Source organism: Chionomys nivalis, chromosome 7 (genome assembly GCF_950005125.1).
Source record: "Chionomys nivalis chromosome 7, mChiNiv1.1, whole genome shotgun sequence".
In the NCBI taxonomy this organism is placed as follows: domain Eukaryota; kingdom Metazoa; phylum Chordata; class Mammalia; order Rodentia; family Cricetidae; genus Chionomys; species Chionomys nivalis.
The window spans coordinates 12,136,614-12,150,021 of record NC_080092.1 but is presented as its reverse complement, the minus strand read 5'-3'; the positions used below and the strand labels follow the sequence as shown (position 1 = coordinate 12,150,021).

Genomic DNA, 13,408 nt, shown 5'->3' with positions numbered 1-13,408 from the left:
ATGGCAGTGTTCAAGAAACTAAAGCTTCTCCTCTGGAAGAATTTCGTCTTAAAGGTACGGATATGCTTATCCATGGGGGAAGATGTGGGTCCTCTGGAGCAGCTGCGTGTTTGAGTTAAATAAGTTACAATCTTAGCTTCTCTTCCTGTGGTAAGTCACCTTGACAGAAGCAGCTCAAGGGAGAAGGGGTTTATTCTGGCTCACAGCTTAAAGGTGGGGACATCATTGTGCCAGCTTGAAGCACATGGTCACATCACATCCACGGTAAGGAGCAGAGGACAGTGGGTGTTATTCCGTCCCATTTTCCGCTTACACAGTCCGAGATCCTAGCTACAGAGTGGCCCCGCTCATGCTGAGCCAGTCTTCCCCCACAGGCATTCCCAGAGGCCTGTCTCTAGGTGATTTTAGATTCTGTCAAGTTGAAGTTACAATCACTACTAATGAGTTGAAGAACAATTAAGAATTTCATTTCTAGCCGGGTGGTAGTGACCGCACACCTTTAATCCCAGCACTCAGAGGCAGAGGCAGGCGGATCTCTGTGAGTTCAAGGCCAGTCTAGTCTACAAAGCAAGTTCCAGGATAGCCAGGGCTATTACACAGAGAAGCCCTGTCTTGAAAAACAAAACAAACAAACAAACAAAAAAAGAATTTCATTTCTATAAGTTCACACTCCCACAGTAATTCTGTGAGGTCTCATTATGAAACACAACTCTTGTTTATTTCTAACTCTTCATGGTTTAGAAACAGTATTAAATGGAGATGCCTAGCTAGCTCTTATTCTGTCTTTTACCTTTTTTGTGTGTGTTTTGTATAGGAAGGCTAGAAGAAATGAAAGAGGTCTTTTTTTGTTTGTTTGTTTTTGTTTGTGTACTTGTTTTGAGACAGGGTCTCAATGGTATATCAACGGGTGGGCTCAAACTTCCTAAGTAGCCAAGGGTGACCTTGAATTTCTGATGGGTCTGCCTTTAAACCTCTTGAGTGCTAGGATTACAGATGTGAATTGCTACATTTGGGTTATTAAATACTGGGGATCATGCTTCATGTATGCTAAGAAAATACTTAGAAGGTTTCTCCAGCTTTCTAAGTAGAAGAATGCTTACCCCATAGAAATCACACTTGAGTTTCATCTGGGATTGACATGCAGCTGTTGTTTCTGTTTCAGAAGCGGAAGACTCTGATAACAGTTCTCGAAATCCTGATGCCGTTACTGTTTTCTGCAATTGTACTGTATCTTCGTTTCAGTAGTATGCCAAAACATGTGTCGACTACTCAGTACCCAGCATTTGATATCAGTTTTCTGCCAATATATTTTCATTATTATCCGGTGAGAAATAAATATCAGTTGGCCTATATCCCTTCCAAAAGCGAGACTTTGAAAGCCGTTACTGAAATGGTGGACCAAGCCTTCACTGTTGGCTTCGAAGGTCAGATATAAGATGGAGTAGGGAGGGCATTTCACTTTTCCTTGGGGCACTAAAATGTTTTATTACACTGATTTGTTGTGGGTGTGAGCAGAGGTGCGTGTATGTGTGCATTCTGTGACGCACAAAGTGGAAGTCAGAGCCCTCCCTGTGGGCCCTGGGGATTGAACTCAGGCTATCGGGTCTGCTGGAGACATTGTGCCGTCACCACGCCGTCCTGGAGGGCATTTTTATAGTGTAGTTTGAAGGTGGCTTTTTTTTTTAATTTTTCCTGAGAGTTCTTACAAAAGTGATGCAAAATCTGGAATCTCCAAGTGTTTGCGGTGGTAGTTGAAGGAAAGCCGTCCTCCATGTGTTCTTATTATTTTACAGACTGCACTGAAGGCTTGCATTCTTGTATCACAAGGTTTAAATGCTAATTAAAGTGTTAAATACATTTTTTGTTTGTTTGTTTGTTTGTTTGTTTGTTTTTTAAGTCAGGGTTTTGCTGTGTAGCTTTGGAGCCTGTCCTGGAACTAGCTCTTGTAGATCAGACTGGTCTTGAACTCACAGTGATCCTCCTGCCTCTGCCTCCCAAGTGCTGAAATTAAAGGCGTGTGCTACCACCGCCTGGTCCTAACTGCTCCTATAATTTAAATTAACCCATATTCTTAGATCTACGTTCTTTCACGTGCGTATTTTCTCATCTCCATTATGCCCATTCTGGTTCTTCCAAGGCAACTTTGCCTTTCTTCTTCCCAGCGTCCTCCCTTCCCCAAAATCCTCCCTAGCTATTGGCCATCGGCTTTTTATTGAACCAGTCAGAATGACACATCTTCACAGTGTACAAAAAAGATTATTCCACAACATGCTCATAGGTTTCTCTGCTTCTCTTTTCGTATTGTAACCCAGTCTCCAGACAGAGGCAGAAAGATAACTCAAATGGTCATTAGGATTTTGCCCATGCCCTGCTTACACCCTTCTATGGTTTCCCAATACACAGACTTCCTAGACTATGCCCCTGCTGTTTCCTCTCTAGCTTCCTCTGTCAGTACTTTTCTCTGTTTTCTTCAGTACCCTATTCATGTGGGTCACTTTGTGCCAGCCATTCCTATGCCAGTCTGTCTTGCTTTTAGGAAGGCAGCTAAATAAATAGGTTGAGTTTCTCTCTACTGCCTTATTCTCCTTTACAAAGTCCAGTTTGCCATTTTATCAGTATTTTCATTAAGTGTCTTAATTACACATTTATTAGCTTTCTGTGTATTGTCTACTTTCCCCCACTGTGCTCAGGGCAGAGGACCATGTCTGTTTGGTCATCACTGTGTCCTTTAGAGTGCCTGGAACATAGTAGGTGGCCCAGTAAATATTTATTGAACATAACAGTCTAACTAAATGAATAAAAATTTTCCAAATGGGAAGTTCATATAAAAGTTTCAACATTACTGTGATTGTTATATTGTCCCTTTATGTGTATTTAATCTTTTTCTCTTGCAGCTTTTAATACTCATTTTCCTTAAATTCGAGAAACTCCTTGATTTCTTTCTTAATTTCTGTATTGACACATTTTTCATTCAGGAGTGAGTTGTTTATTGTCCATGAGTTTTAAGCTTTTTCCTGTTTCTGTTGTTATTGATATGTAGCTTTAATCCATGGTAGTCGGCTAGGCTGAGGGAGTTATCTCAGCTTTCCTGTGTCTGTTGAAACTTGCTTTGTGTCCAAGTATGTGGTCAGTTTTGGAGCGAGGTCTGTAAGGTGCTGAGAAGAAGGTCTATTCTTTTGTGTTTGTGTGAAATGTTCTATAAATATCTATTAGGTCTATTTGGTTTATAACAGTTAGCTTCAGCATTTCTATGTTTATTTTTTTTATCTGGATGTCCTGTCTATTGGTGAGAGTGGAATACTGAAGTCTCCGCCTATATAAGTTGTTGTGATAAAAGCAGCGGGGCTGCGTCCCCGGCACGCAGCTGCCCGCATGGCTAGCTTATGCCCCAAAATAATTACATGGAAACTGTATTTTTTTAAACATTGCTTGGCCCATTAGCTCCAGCCTCTTATTGGCTAGCTCTTATATATTGATTTATTTTATTTTTAATATTTTGTGTAGCATCACGAGCTGGCTTACCAGGAAAGATCTTAACCTGCGTCAGTCTGGAGTGGGAGAATCGTGGCGACTCACTGACTCGGCTTCTTTCTCCCAGCATTCTGTTCTGTTTACTCCACCCACCTAAGGGTTGGCCTATCAAATGGGCCTAGACAGTTTCTTTATTAATTAACCAATGAAAGCAACAGATTAATACAAGACCCACCTCCATCAATAAGTGTGTGAGGTTTGATGTGTGATTTAATCTGTAGTAGTGTTTCTTTTGTGAACTTGGGTGCTCTTGTGTTTGGGGCATAGATGTTAAGAATTACAATGTTCAATCTGGGTGGGGGTGGCACAAACCTTTAATCCCAGCACTCAGGAGGCAGAGGCAGGTGGATCTCTGCGAGTTCAAGACCAGTCTGATCTACAAGAGCTAGTTCCAGGACAGGCTCCAAAGCTACAGAGAAACCTTGTCAAAAACATAACAACAACAACAAAACAAAAACAAAAAATAAATTGCAGTGTTCTCTGAGTGGGTTTTCCCTTTGATGAGAATGTAGCATCCTTTCCTATCTCTTCTGATTCGTTTTGGTTTGAAGTCTATTTTGTCAGATATTAATATAATTAAATGAGCTTGTTTCCTCGCTCCACCTCCATTCACCTGGAATATCTTCTTGCCCTGAGGGATGTCTGTCCTTGATGTTGAAGTGTGTTTCTTGGGTGCTGCAGAAGGACGGATCCTGTTTTTGAATAGATTTTGTTAACACTGTCTTTTTATTGGGGACTTGAGGCCACTGATGTTAAGAGATATCAATGAGCTGATGATGAGAGTATCAATGATCAGTGTTTGTTGATTACTGATATTTTGTTATGTTGTGGTGTGTGTGTGTTTTCCCTCTTGATTTGCTTTCTGGGATATTTATTCTGTGGGTTTTCTTGGGTGTAGTTAATCTCTTTGTGTTAGAGTTTTTCTTCTAGCAGCTTCTGAAGGGTTGGATTTAGAGATAAATATTTTTTAACTTTGATTTTATTATAGAATGTTTTATTTTCTACATTTTTTTTTTGTGACCAAAAACTTTGCTGGGATAGCTCTGAGCTGGCATCTGTGGTCTCTTAGTGTTTGTAGAGCATCTGTCATGGCCCTTCTGGCTTTTAGAGTCTCCACTGAGAAGTTTGGTGTTATTCTAATAAAACTTTTCCCCTTTCAGCTTTTAATATTCTTTCTTTATTCTGTATGTTTGGTGTTTTGAATATTATGTAGAAAGAGGGAATTTCCTTTCTGGTTCAGTCTATTTGGTATCCTCTAAACTTCTTGTATCTTTTTTTTTAAAGAAATATTTATTTATTTATTTATTTATTTATTTATTTATTTATTATGTATACAAGATTCTGTCTGTGTGTATGTCTGCAGGCCAGAAGAGAGCATCAGACCTCATTACAGGTGGTTGTGAACCACCATGTGGTTGCTGGGAATTAAACTCAGGACCTTTGGAATTAACCTCTGAGCCATCTCTCCAGCCCAACTTCTTGTATCTTGCTAGGTATCTTCTTCCTTAGGTTAGGGAAATTTCCTTCTATGATTTTATTTAAAATACTTTCTGTGCCTTTGACTTCGGTTTCTTCTACTTCCTCTATTCTCACTGTTTTTAGATTTGGTCTTTTCCTAGTATCCCGGATTTCCTGGAGGTTTCATGCCAATATTTTTTTTAGATTTAATATTTTCTTTGACTGATGTATCATTTCTTTCTTCCGTGCCTGAGATTCTCTCATCCATCTTTTGTATTCTTTTGATGAGACTTGCCTCTAAAGTCCCTGTTTCAGTCCCTCAATTTAGGTCTTCTTTATTGATTCTGTTTCCATTTTCAGGTCTTGTTTTTATTTATTTCCTCCCACTGTTTGTGTCTTCATAGTTTTATATAAGGGTATTATTCATATCCTCTTTAAGGACCTCTATCATTCTTATTTATGATTATTTTAAGGCCATTGTACTGTCCTTCAGCTATGTTGCAATTCTCAATTCTTAGAAATCTGCCTGCCTTCCTCTGCCTCTAGAGTGCTGGGATTCAAGGGGTGCTCCACCACCCCCTGGCTAGAGCAACACACACTCTTAAGCACTAAACCATCTCTCCAGCCCCATGAATCCTCTCTCTCTCTCTCTCTCTCTCTCTCTCTCTCTCTCTCTCTCTCTCTGTGTGTGTGTGTGTGTGTGAGAGAGAGAGAGAGAGAGAGAGAGAGAGAGAAGGGGAAGATTGAAAAAGAGATTGGAGTGGGGAGAAGAAGAAAAAGGGGAATAAATTTAGGTGTGCACATGCTATTGTACATGTGGAGGGCAAAGGATAACCTCAGATGGTGGGTCTTTCCTATTTTTTTTTTTTTTAAATGTGTAGCTCTCTTGCCTCTGCCTCCTTCAGCAAATTTTACCGGCGGGCACCACCACAACCGGCCCTTCCATCTTTTTGAAATAGGGTTTCTCCATTGTTTTTCTGCTATATACACCAGACTAGCTGGCATGATAGATATCCTCAGTTGTCAACTTGATGACATCTAGAATTAACTAAAACCCAAATGCCTGGGTATGTCTGTGAGGGATTTTTTTCTTAAATCATTTGAAGTGGGAAGACTTGCTTTTAACCCACATCTTCTGAGGTGGGAAGGTCCACTTTAAATCTGGGCCACACCTTCTGGTGGTAACTGAAATAAAGGACATGGAAGAAGAAAGTACTTGCCCTTTGCCTACTTGCTCTTGCTGGCAAGTCCATTCCTTCAGTGCCTACTTCTCTGGGATTCTGGCTTATACTGAAGACCAGCCGAGACATCAGCCTTGTAGACTGAACAGCTGCTGGATCCTTGGCCCTTACATTAATAGACAGTCATTGTTGGACTAGCTAACCACCCTGTTAGCCATTATAATGCACCCTGTTTTTATGTGTGATTTTATAAAGTTCTGTTTCTCTAGAGAACCCCAATACACTGGCCCATGAATTTCAGGGGATTTTCCTCTCTCTACCACTTCTTCATACTATTGCGTCTGACTTTTCTTTTTTTTTTGGTTTTGGTTTTTGGTTTTTGGAGACAGGGTTTCTCTGTACAATAGCCCTAGCTATCCTGGCACTTGCTCTGTAGACCAGGCTGGCCTTGAACTCAGAGATCTGCCTGCCTCTGTCTCCCAAGTGCTGGGATTAAAGGCCTGCACCACCTCCGCCTGGCCTATCATTTTATTTTTTATGTGTATGGATGTCATGTATCATCAGATGTGTACCTAATGCCCACAGAAGTCAGAAGATGGCATGTGATCCCTTGGAACTGTGAGTGGCCATGTGGGTGCTGGGACTCAAACCCAGATTCTCTGGAAGAGCACCCCATGCTTTTAACCACTGAGCAGCTCTTGCCATCCCTTGTTATGACTGGTCCAGGGTCAGCACTTAGGGGTAGTGAAACTACAAGAGAATCCTAGGAATTTCTGAAAAAGAGGTAACTGTGGGTTGATGTTTCTCTGCTGGCTTCTCGGCTGCACATGAAATCTACTGATGTTTTAACTATTGTCTATGGCCCCATGTCTCCAAAGTCAGCAGCCTACCTGTCACTCAGGCTGCAGCCTGGAAGGACCCCCGGCTCTGCAGTGCTTGCAATATGTGGGTTTAACCTGGCTGAGAAACAAACAGCTGACCTTGCTTTTTGACTGGAGTCCCAGCAAGAGGCGAGTCTCTTCACTTGTTCCAAATCAAAAGGAAGTGTCAAACACCAAGTCCCAGCCTAACTTTCCCATGAGTCTTCTCTATCCCTATGGCTTCTCTATGGCTAATTCCCAACAACTAGTCTCTGACTCTGCCCCCTGATTCAAGGTTAACTTTATTAACACAATCTCAGAGTGTCACAATTTGGTCAAACATCCTGAAACAGTTGGTAGACAGGTTATTTGGATCAACCCTTCAGTAATAAAGGCAATATGGATAAACTACTAAGTACATGTTCTTCAGTTCATTAAAGAACTAATTAAGTAATAAACTAAGTTCTAAAAATCTGGATATTTCTTGATCAAAGAGGTAGATCCCTTGGCGGTTATAACTTCATTAAACAGAATGGTTGTTTCCTGTGTATGCATATAATTTTCACTTTAAGTGTGAATGTGTTCAACCACTAATGGGACACCTGTGTCACTCCAACGCTCAGGGACCACCTTGGAAGAGATGGAGAAGGATTCTAAGAGTTGGTGAGGGAAGAAGGGATTGAAACTGTCTTCTGCACACGACAGGACCTCACAGTGATTGTCTGCACAAACCTAAGCCAGTCTCCACCCTGGCTTAGGAGGAGAAGAGGTTCAAAAGCCTCATCCCAGCTAAGGGGCTAGGAACAACTGATGGATTCTAAGGGAGGAAGAGTCCGTCTACCCTGGTGTGGTGGCCCACATCTTTAATCCCAGCACTCTGGAGGCAGATCTCTGTGAGTTGGAGGTCAGCCTGGTCTATACAATGAGTTCTAGGACGATTGGGCTACATAGTCAGAGCTACCCTGAGTTACCCTGTGTAGCCCTGAGAAATTGACTTTAGCCACACTCAGGAGAATATGGACAGCATAAATTGGATTCAGTGGGCTATTAAAAAAATAAAGATATAAATTGGGTTGGGTAGGAAGGTAGGGTGGATCTGGAAGGCCCTGGGGGAGGAGTGGGAATAAATATGATCAAATACACTATATGAAATTCTCAAAAATTTAAAAAAATTCAGTTTTTAAACCCAGAACAATTGAACATAGAAACTCTATAAAAACTGTTTTTGACTTTTTTTGTTTGCTTGGTTTTTCTTTTTGAGACAAAGCCTGTCTAATATATAATCCTGGCTGCTCTGGAACTCACTATGTAGATCAGGCTGGCCTTGAACTCACAGAAATCCATCTGCCTGCTAAGTCCTAGGAGAGCTGTTGCACCACCATAGCCAGTGAAAAAAATTTAAAAAAAATAGAAAGGAAGAGACCTAAATATGCTAAGTAAAGAAAAGAACAATAACCTTAAAACAACAACAATAATAATAAAAAACATTTTATATGACAGCTTTTCTATCCTTTTTTTCTAATTATGTAAATATATAAATACAGCATTTACTATTATGGTCAGCAACATGGCTCCGTGGCTTGCCACATAAATATGACAGCTTAGTTAGTCCTTGGAGCCCACATAAAGAAGAGACCCGACTGGGATTCATGCCGGGACCTCCACATGCTCTTGCACTCACATAGCACACGCGATAATGAGTGAGAGCTAGCCCTTTCCCCTCCTCAGCATCACTTCCGGGATTCACAGACAGTTGTGGACTGCACTATACGTTCCGGACTGAATAACAACAACAAAAACAAAAGATGGGGCTTCTCTGTGTAGTCCTGACTCTCCTGGAAGTCACTCTGTAGGCCAGCCTGGCTTCAAACTCTGCCTCCAGAGTGCTGGGATTAAAGGCGTGTGCCACCTGGCTAAAAGCCATGCCTTTTAACTAATTTCATCTTGAGTGTATGTCTCTCTCTCTGCTCGTGTGTTTGCAGAATGACTGAGTAAGTGAATGGCGAAACAGACTGGAATCTGAAATCCCCTTAGGATGACGGTTTGTGGCACCACTTGCTTTCATGCCAGCTAGTCACTAACTGGATTTTTCTCTTTGTAGTTGTAGGCTTTCCTTCAGTGCCTTTATTTGAAAACTATATAATTAAGGATCCCAAGTCTTTCTTCATACTGGTAGGAATTGTTTTTGACCACAGCTTCAATAGCAGCAATGAACCTTTGCCACTTATGGTAAGATAACCTTCCTATAACAACCTATAATGATTTTGTGTGTGTGGCGGGGAAGGTGATTTTCAAGACAGGGTTTCTCTGTGTAACAGTCCTAGCTGTCCTGGAACTTGCTTTGTAGACCAGGCTGACCTCGAACTCACAGAGATCTGCCTGCCTCTGCCTCCCGAGTGCTGGGACTAAAAGTGTGCACCATCACACCTGACCCAGTTTTCTCCATTTTTGACTGTGATCCGCAACAACTTTAACCTTCCAAACCATCTGTGACCTGACCTCGTCATCCCACAAGACTCCACGGGTTCTCCACTGCCCATGGGATAAGCTCAGTGCTGGGATTAAAAGCGAGCGCCGCCACCACCTGGCCCCCTATAACAATTTTACTATGTGGTTACATCCTGAGTGGGTCAGTCAGGTTCTCCACCCTCCAGCTTTCTTCTATGGCAGCTTTGTTGACTTATTCCAGAAGAAACGAGTGGATATTCCACATTCACATCTTACAGCCCACTCAATTGTTACAGACTGTTTAAAAGAAATCTGTTCTAGCTGAGCAGTGGTGGCGCACGCCTTTAATCCCAGCACTTGGGAGGCAGAGGCAGGTGGATCTCTGTGAGTTTGAGGCCAGCCTGGTCTACAAGAGCTAGTTCCAGGAAAGGCTCTAAAGCCACAGAGAAACCCTGTTTCGAAAAACAAATACAAAAAAACGAAAACAAAAGTAGTATGTTAAACAAGAATATTTGATTTATGTTTTGCTATGGGTGAAACACTTGTGTGTGGCTTTTGTGCTATACAGGCAGCTTAATGACTTTTAGAACTTGCACCGTGATTAATAAAACCCAACCATATTTTACAAGCGTGTGTTAATGTTACATACATGTCAGATACCATATCGTGTAACCCTCCAGGCAGCTAATGGGTCAGAGACTGTTTCCATCCCCTTTCACGCTGAAGGAGCCGAGGAAAAAATGATTGAGATTAAGTAACTTGACCAGGGTGACTGCATTTTAATAAGAAATTTGGGGCTGAGGTCTAGGTGACCTGGTTCCAGAGTATTCTACAGTTCATTGCTCCTTTCCCAGGTTGGTCACAGGGATAATTTGCAGAGAAATACAAGGAAGACCATTATGTGATTCCAGGAGGGACACCTGTCTGTGTGGCCTTAAAGAGTTAAGAAATAGTTTTGCTCTGTCGTGTCCCATTGCTGAGTTCCAGGATCTCGTGGCCAAATGTTTTCTCTCTGTTTCTCGTAGGTTAAGTATGACTTGCGCTTCAGTTATGTTCAGAGGAACTTCGCACAACGGAGGCATTTCATTTTTCAAGAGGAAATAGAAGGCTGGTGCACAGCCTTTCTTTATCCTCCTAATCTAAGCCAAGAACCCCGGGAATTTGCATATGCTGATGGGGGAAGCCCTGGTGAGGAAACTCTGAAGTCTGTAATATTACCGTGAGCATAGCCACATTTGTCCTTTACCACATATTTGTGATACTATTTGGCTAACTGAATGCTCGCCTAAGGTTAGCATTTCAGTAGAGGTCCAAGGAGCTACCTTTGGAAAATGTGGCATTCAATAAAATGCTTATATTCCAGTATAAGGTAAAACAGCAGGTATGTATTTTAATTGTTTATAATGGCATTGAATTGCTTGAAAGAATGAAAGCATTTTACAAGATCAGGGACGTGTGCTTCTAGTCTCTATATTTGTAACACTTTGCTTTTTAAAATATGTTTGCCACTGTTCCCTGTTGAAGGAGCTGCGGGCTGTGTTCCTGCCGCCCCAGCTCATGGTCACCTGGCTAGCTTATGCCCCGAAATAACGACACACAAACTGTATTCTTTTAAACACTGCTTGGCCCATTAGCTCTAGCCCTTACTGGCTAATTCTCATATCCCGATCAATCCATCTCGAATAATCTGTGTAGCACCAGTCTTACCGGGAAAGATTCAGCATGTCTGACCTGGTTGCTGGCTGCATCACGTCTGCCTCTGAGAGGAGCTGCCCTGCATCTGAGCTCACTTCCTCTTCCTCCCAGCATTCTATTCTGTCTACTCCACCCACCTAAGGGATGGCCTATCAAATGGGCCAAGGCAGTTTGTTTATTGACAAATGACCTTCCTCCATCAGTTCCCTACAAACAACTCAAGTGAATTTCTTTAATTTGTTGAAATTCCTGTAAAATAACAACTCCTCTACCTTTTTCTTTTCATTTTAGAAAAATTACTCCCAGGAAGGAGGCATACCTCAGTGTACTTGCCTAGCGTGAGACCCCTCATGTTGAGTCTCTAGTACTGCCAGAACTAACAGGCGCTGCTGACTGTTAGAGATGTATGGGAATTCATCTTGGTACAATGGTTGCTTCCGAGGTTACTGACAGGAAAGGCCTCCCAGAGGCTAGAGAACACAAGGTCCCCAGATGCTGCTTTCTGCCACACCAGCCTCTGCCTGATGGTGTGGTTAGGGACCAGAACTAAGCCAGAGAATTAGGGAGACACCAGTGCATTTACCTTGAGGCAGCCACCGGTCCCTGTTGAGAACCCAAGGGCATTATCTTTGTTTCAAGCGTGCAGGACCAGAGTGGAACCATAAGTATAACAAGAATGGCCAGTTATTTAGGGAAGATGTAGCCTTCATCATGACAGAAACATGACTTACATTTTGTGAATATGTAATGTTTATGTGACCTCCCTTCTCTACCTGTTAGTAGCACTCTTGTTTTTCTGCCCCTTCCCCAAGCCCTACAGTTTTGGGGATCAAACCCAGGACTTTCCACACATTAGGCTAACACTCTACTAATGAGCTATACCTCTAGGCCTGTGCTGTTGTTTATTCACATTTATTTATTTATTTATTTATTTATTATATATACACAATATTCTGTCTGTGTGTCTGTCTACAGGCCAGAAGAGGGCACAGACCCCATTACAGATGGTTGTGAGCCACCATGTGGTTGCTGGGAATTGAACTCAGGACCTTTGGAAGAGCAGACAATGCTCTTAACCTCTGAGCCATCTCTCCAGCCCCTGTTTATTCACTTTTTAAAGATGATTTATGGCAGGCGGTGGTGGTGCACGTCTTTATTCCCAGCACTCGGGAGGCAGAGGCAGGAGGATCTCTGTGAGTTCGAGGCCAGCCTGGTCTACAAGAGCTAGTTCCAGGACAGGCGCCAAAGCCACAGAGAAACCCTGTCTCGAAAAACCAAAATAAATAAATAAATAAATAAATAAATAAATAAATAAATAAAAATGATTTATTTATTTAGTATGCATAGTGTTCTGCCTGCATGTATGCCTATACACCAGAAGAGGACACTAGATCTCGTTTTAGATGGTTGTGAGCCACCATGTGGTTGCCGGGAATTGAACTCATGATCTCTGGAAGAGCAGCCAGTGCTCTTAACCTCTGCGCCATCTCTCCAGCCCGTTTGTTTATTTTTACAGCACCGAGGAAAGAGTTTAGCATCTCACATACGCCTGCCAGATATCTCAGTCCTGGGAGGCAGAGACAGGCTGATTCCTAGGGCTCACTGGTCAGGCTAGCCTAATTAGCAAACCCCAGGTCCCAGTGAGAGACCTTGTTGATGACTCTTGGGCAACACACCTGAGTTTGGCCTCTTCCTGTGCACACATGCTCATGTGCACACACGCAGGTGGTGGGGGCAGGGTGGAGTGGGTGCTGAACACATGACCTCTGCATTGGCTAATACTTCATTTGAATTTACTGCTCTTTCTGAATCTTTAGATCTCTCGTTGGTTCTAATTCTATCCACTTTGCTCACCCACAACTAGCTGGAGAATGCTAGCTGCCCCTTTTTCAGATCGCATGACAAGCTCCACTCTTTTGTCTCCCACTTTGGAGTCATACCCTAAGAAAGTGCCCTTCCCCTTACTGTTTTGCTCAGGATAAGCAGATAACATTAAAATCAGAAGGTGAGGTGTTCCTAGGGGCTCCTGTATCCTAATGCATAGATAAACTGAGGCTGTTCTTTTGTTTTCTGACTGCTCAGACCCAAATAATCACACAGAAACTATATTAATTACAACACTGTTTGGCCACTGGTTCAGATATATTCCTAGCTAGCTCTTACATTTTAAATTAACCCATTTCTATTAATCTGTGTATCACCATGAGCCTGTGGCCTACCAGTAAGGTTATGGTA

At 42.2% G+C, this 13,408-nt stretch overlaps 1 protein-coding gene across 1 annotated transcript in view; it reads left to right on the top strand.

The window, feature by feature from the left end:
- Positions 1-13,408, top strand: part of LOC130878014 (ATP-binding cassette sub-family A member 17-like) — an 81,545-nt gene continuing 68,137 nt past the window's right edge. Inside the window, exons 1-4 of the mRNA XM_057775763.1 lie at positions 1-54; positions 1,163-1,424; positions 9,132-9,259; positions 10,504-10,666. Of these exons, the coding sequence (XP_057631746.1) occupies positions 1-54; positions 1,163-1,424; positions 9,132-9,259; positions 10,504-10,666 (607 nt within the window). The remainder of the gene's footprint in view (positions 55-1,162; positions 1,425-9,131; positions 9,260-10,503; positions 10,667-13,408) is intronic.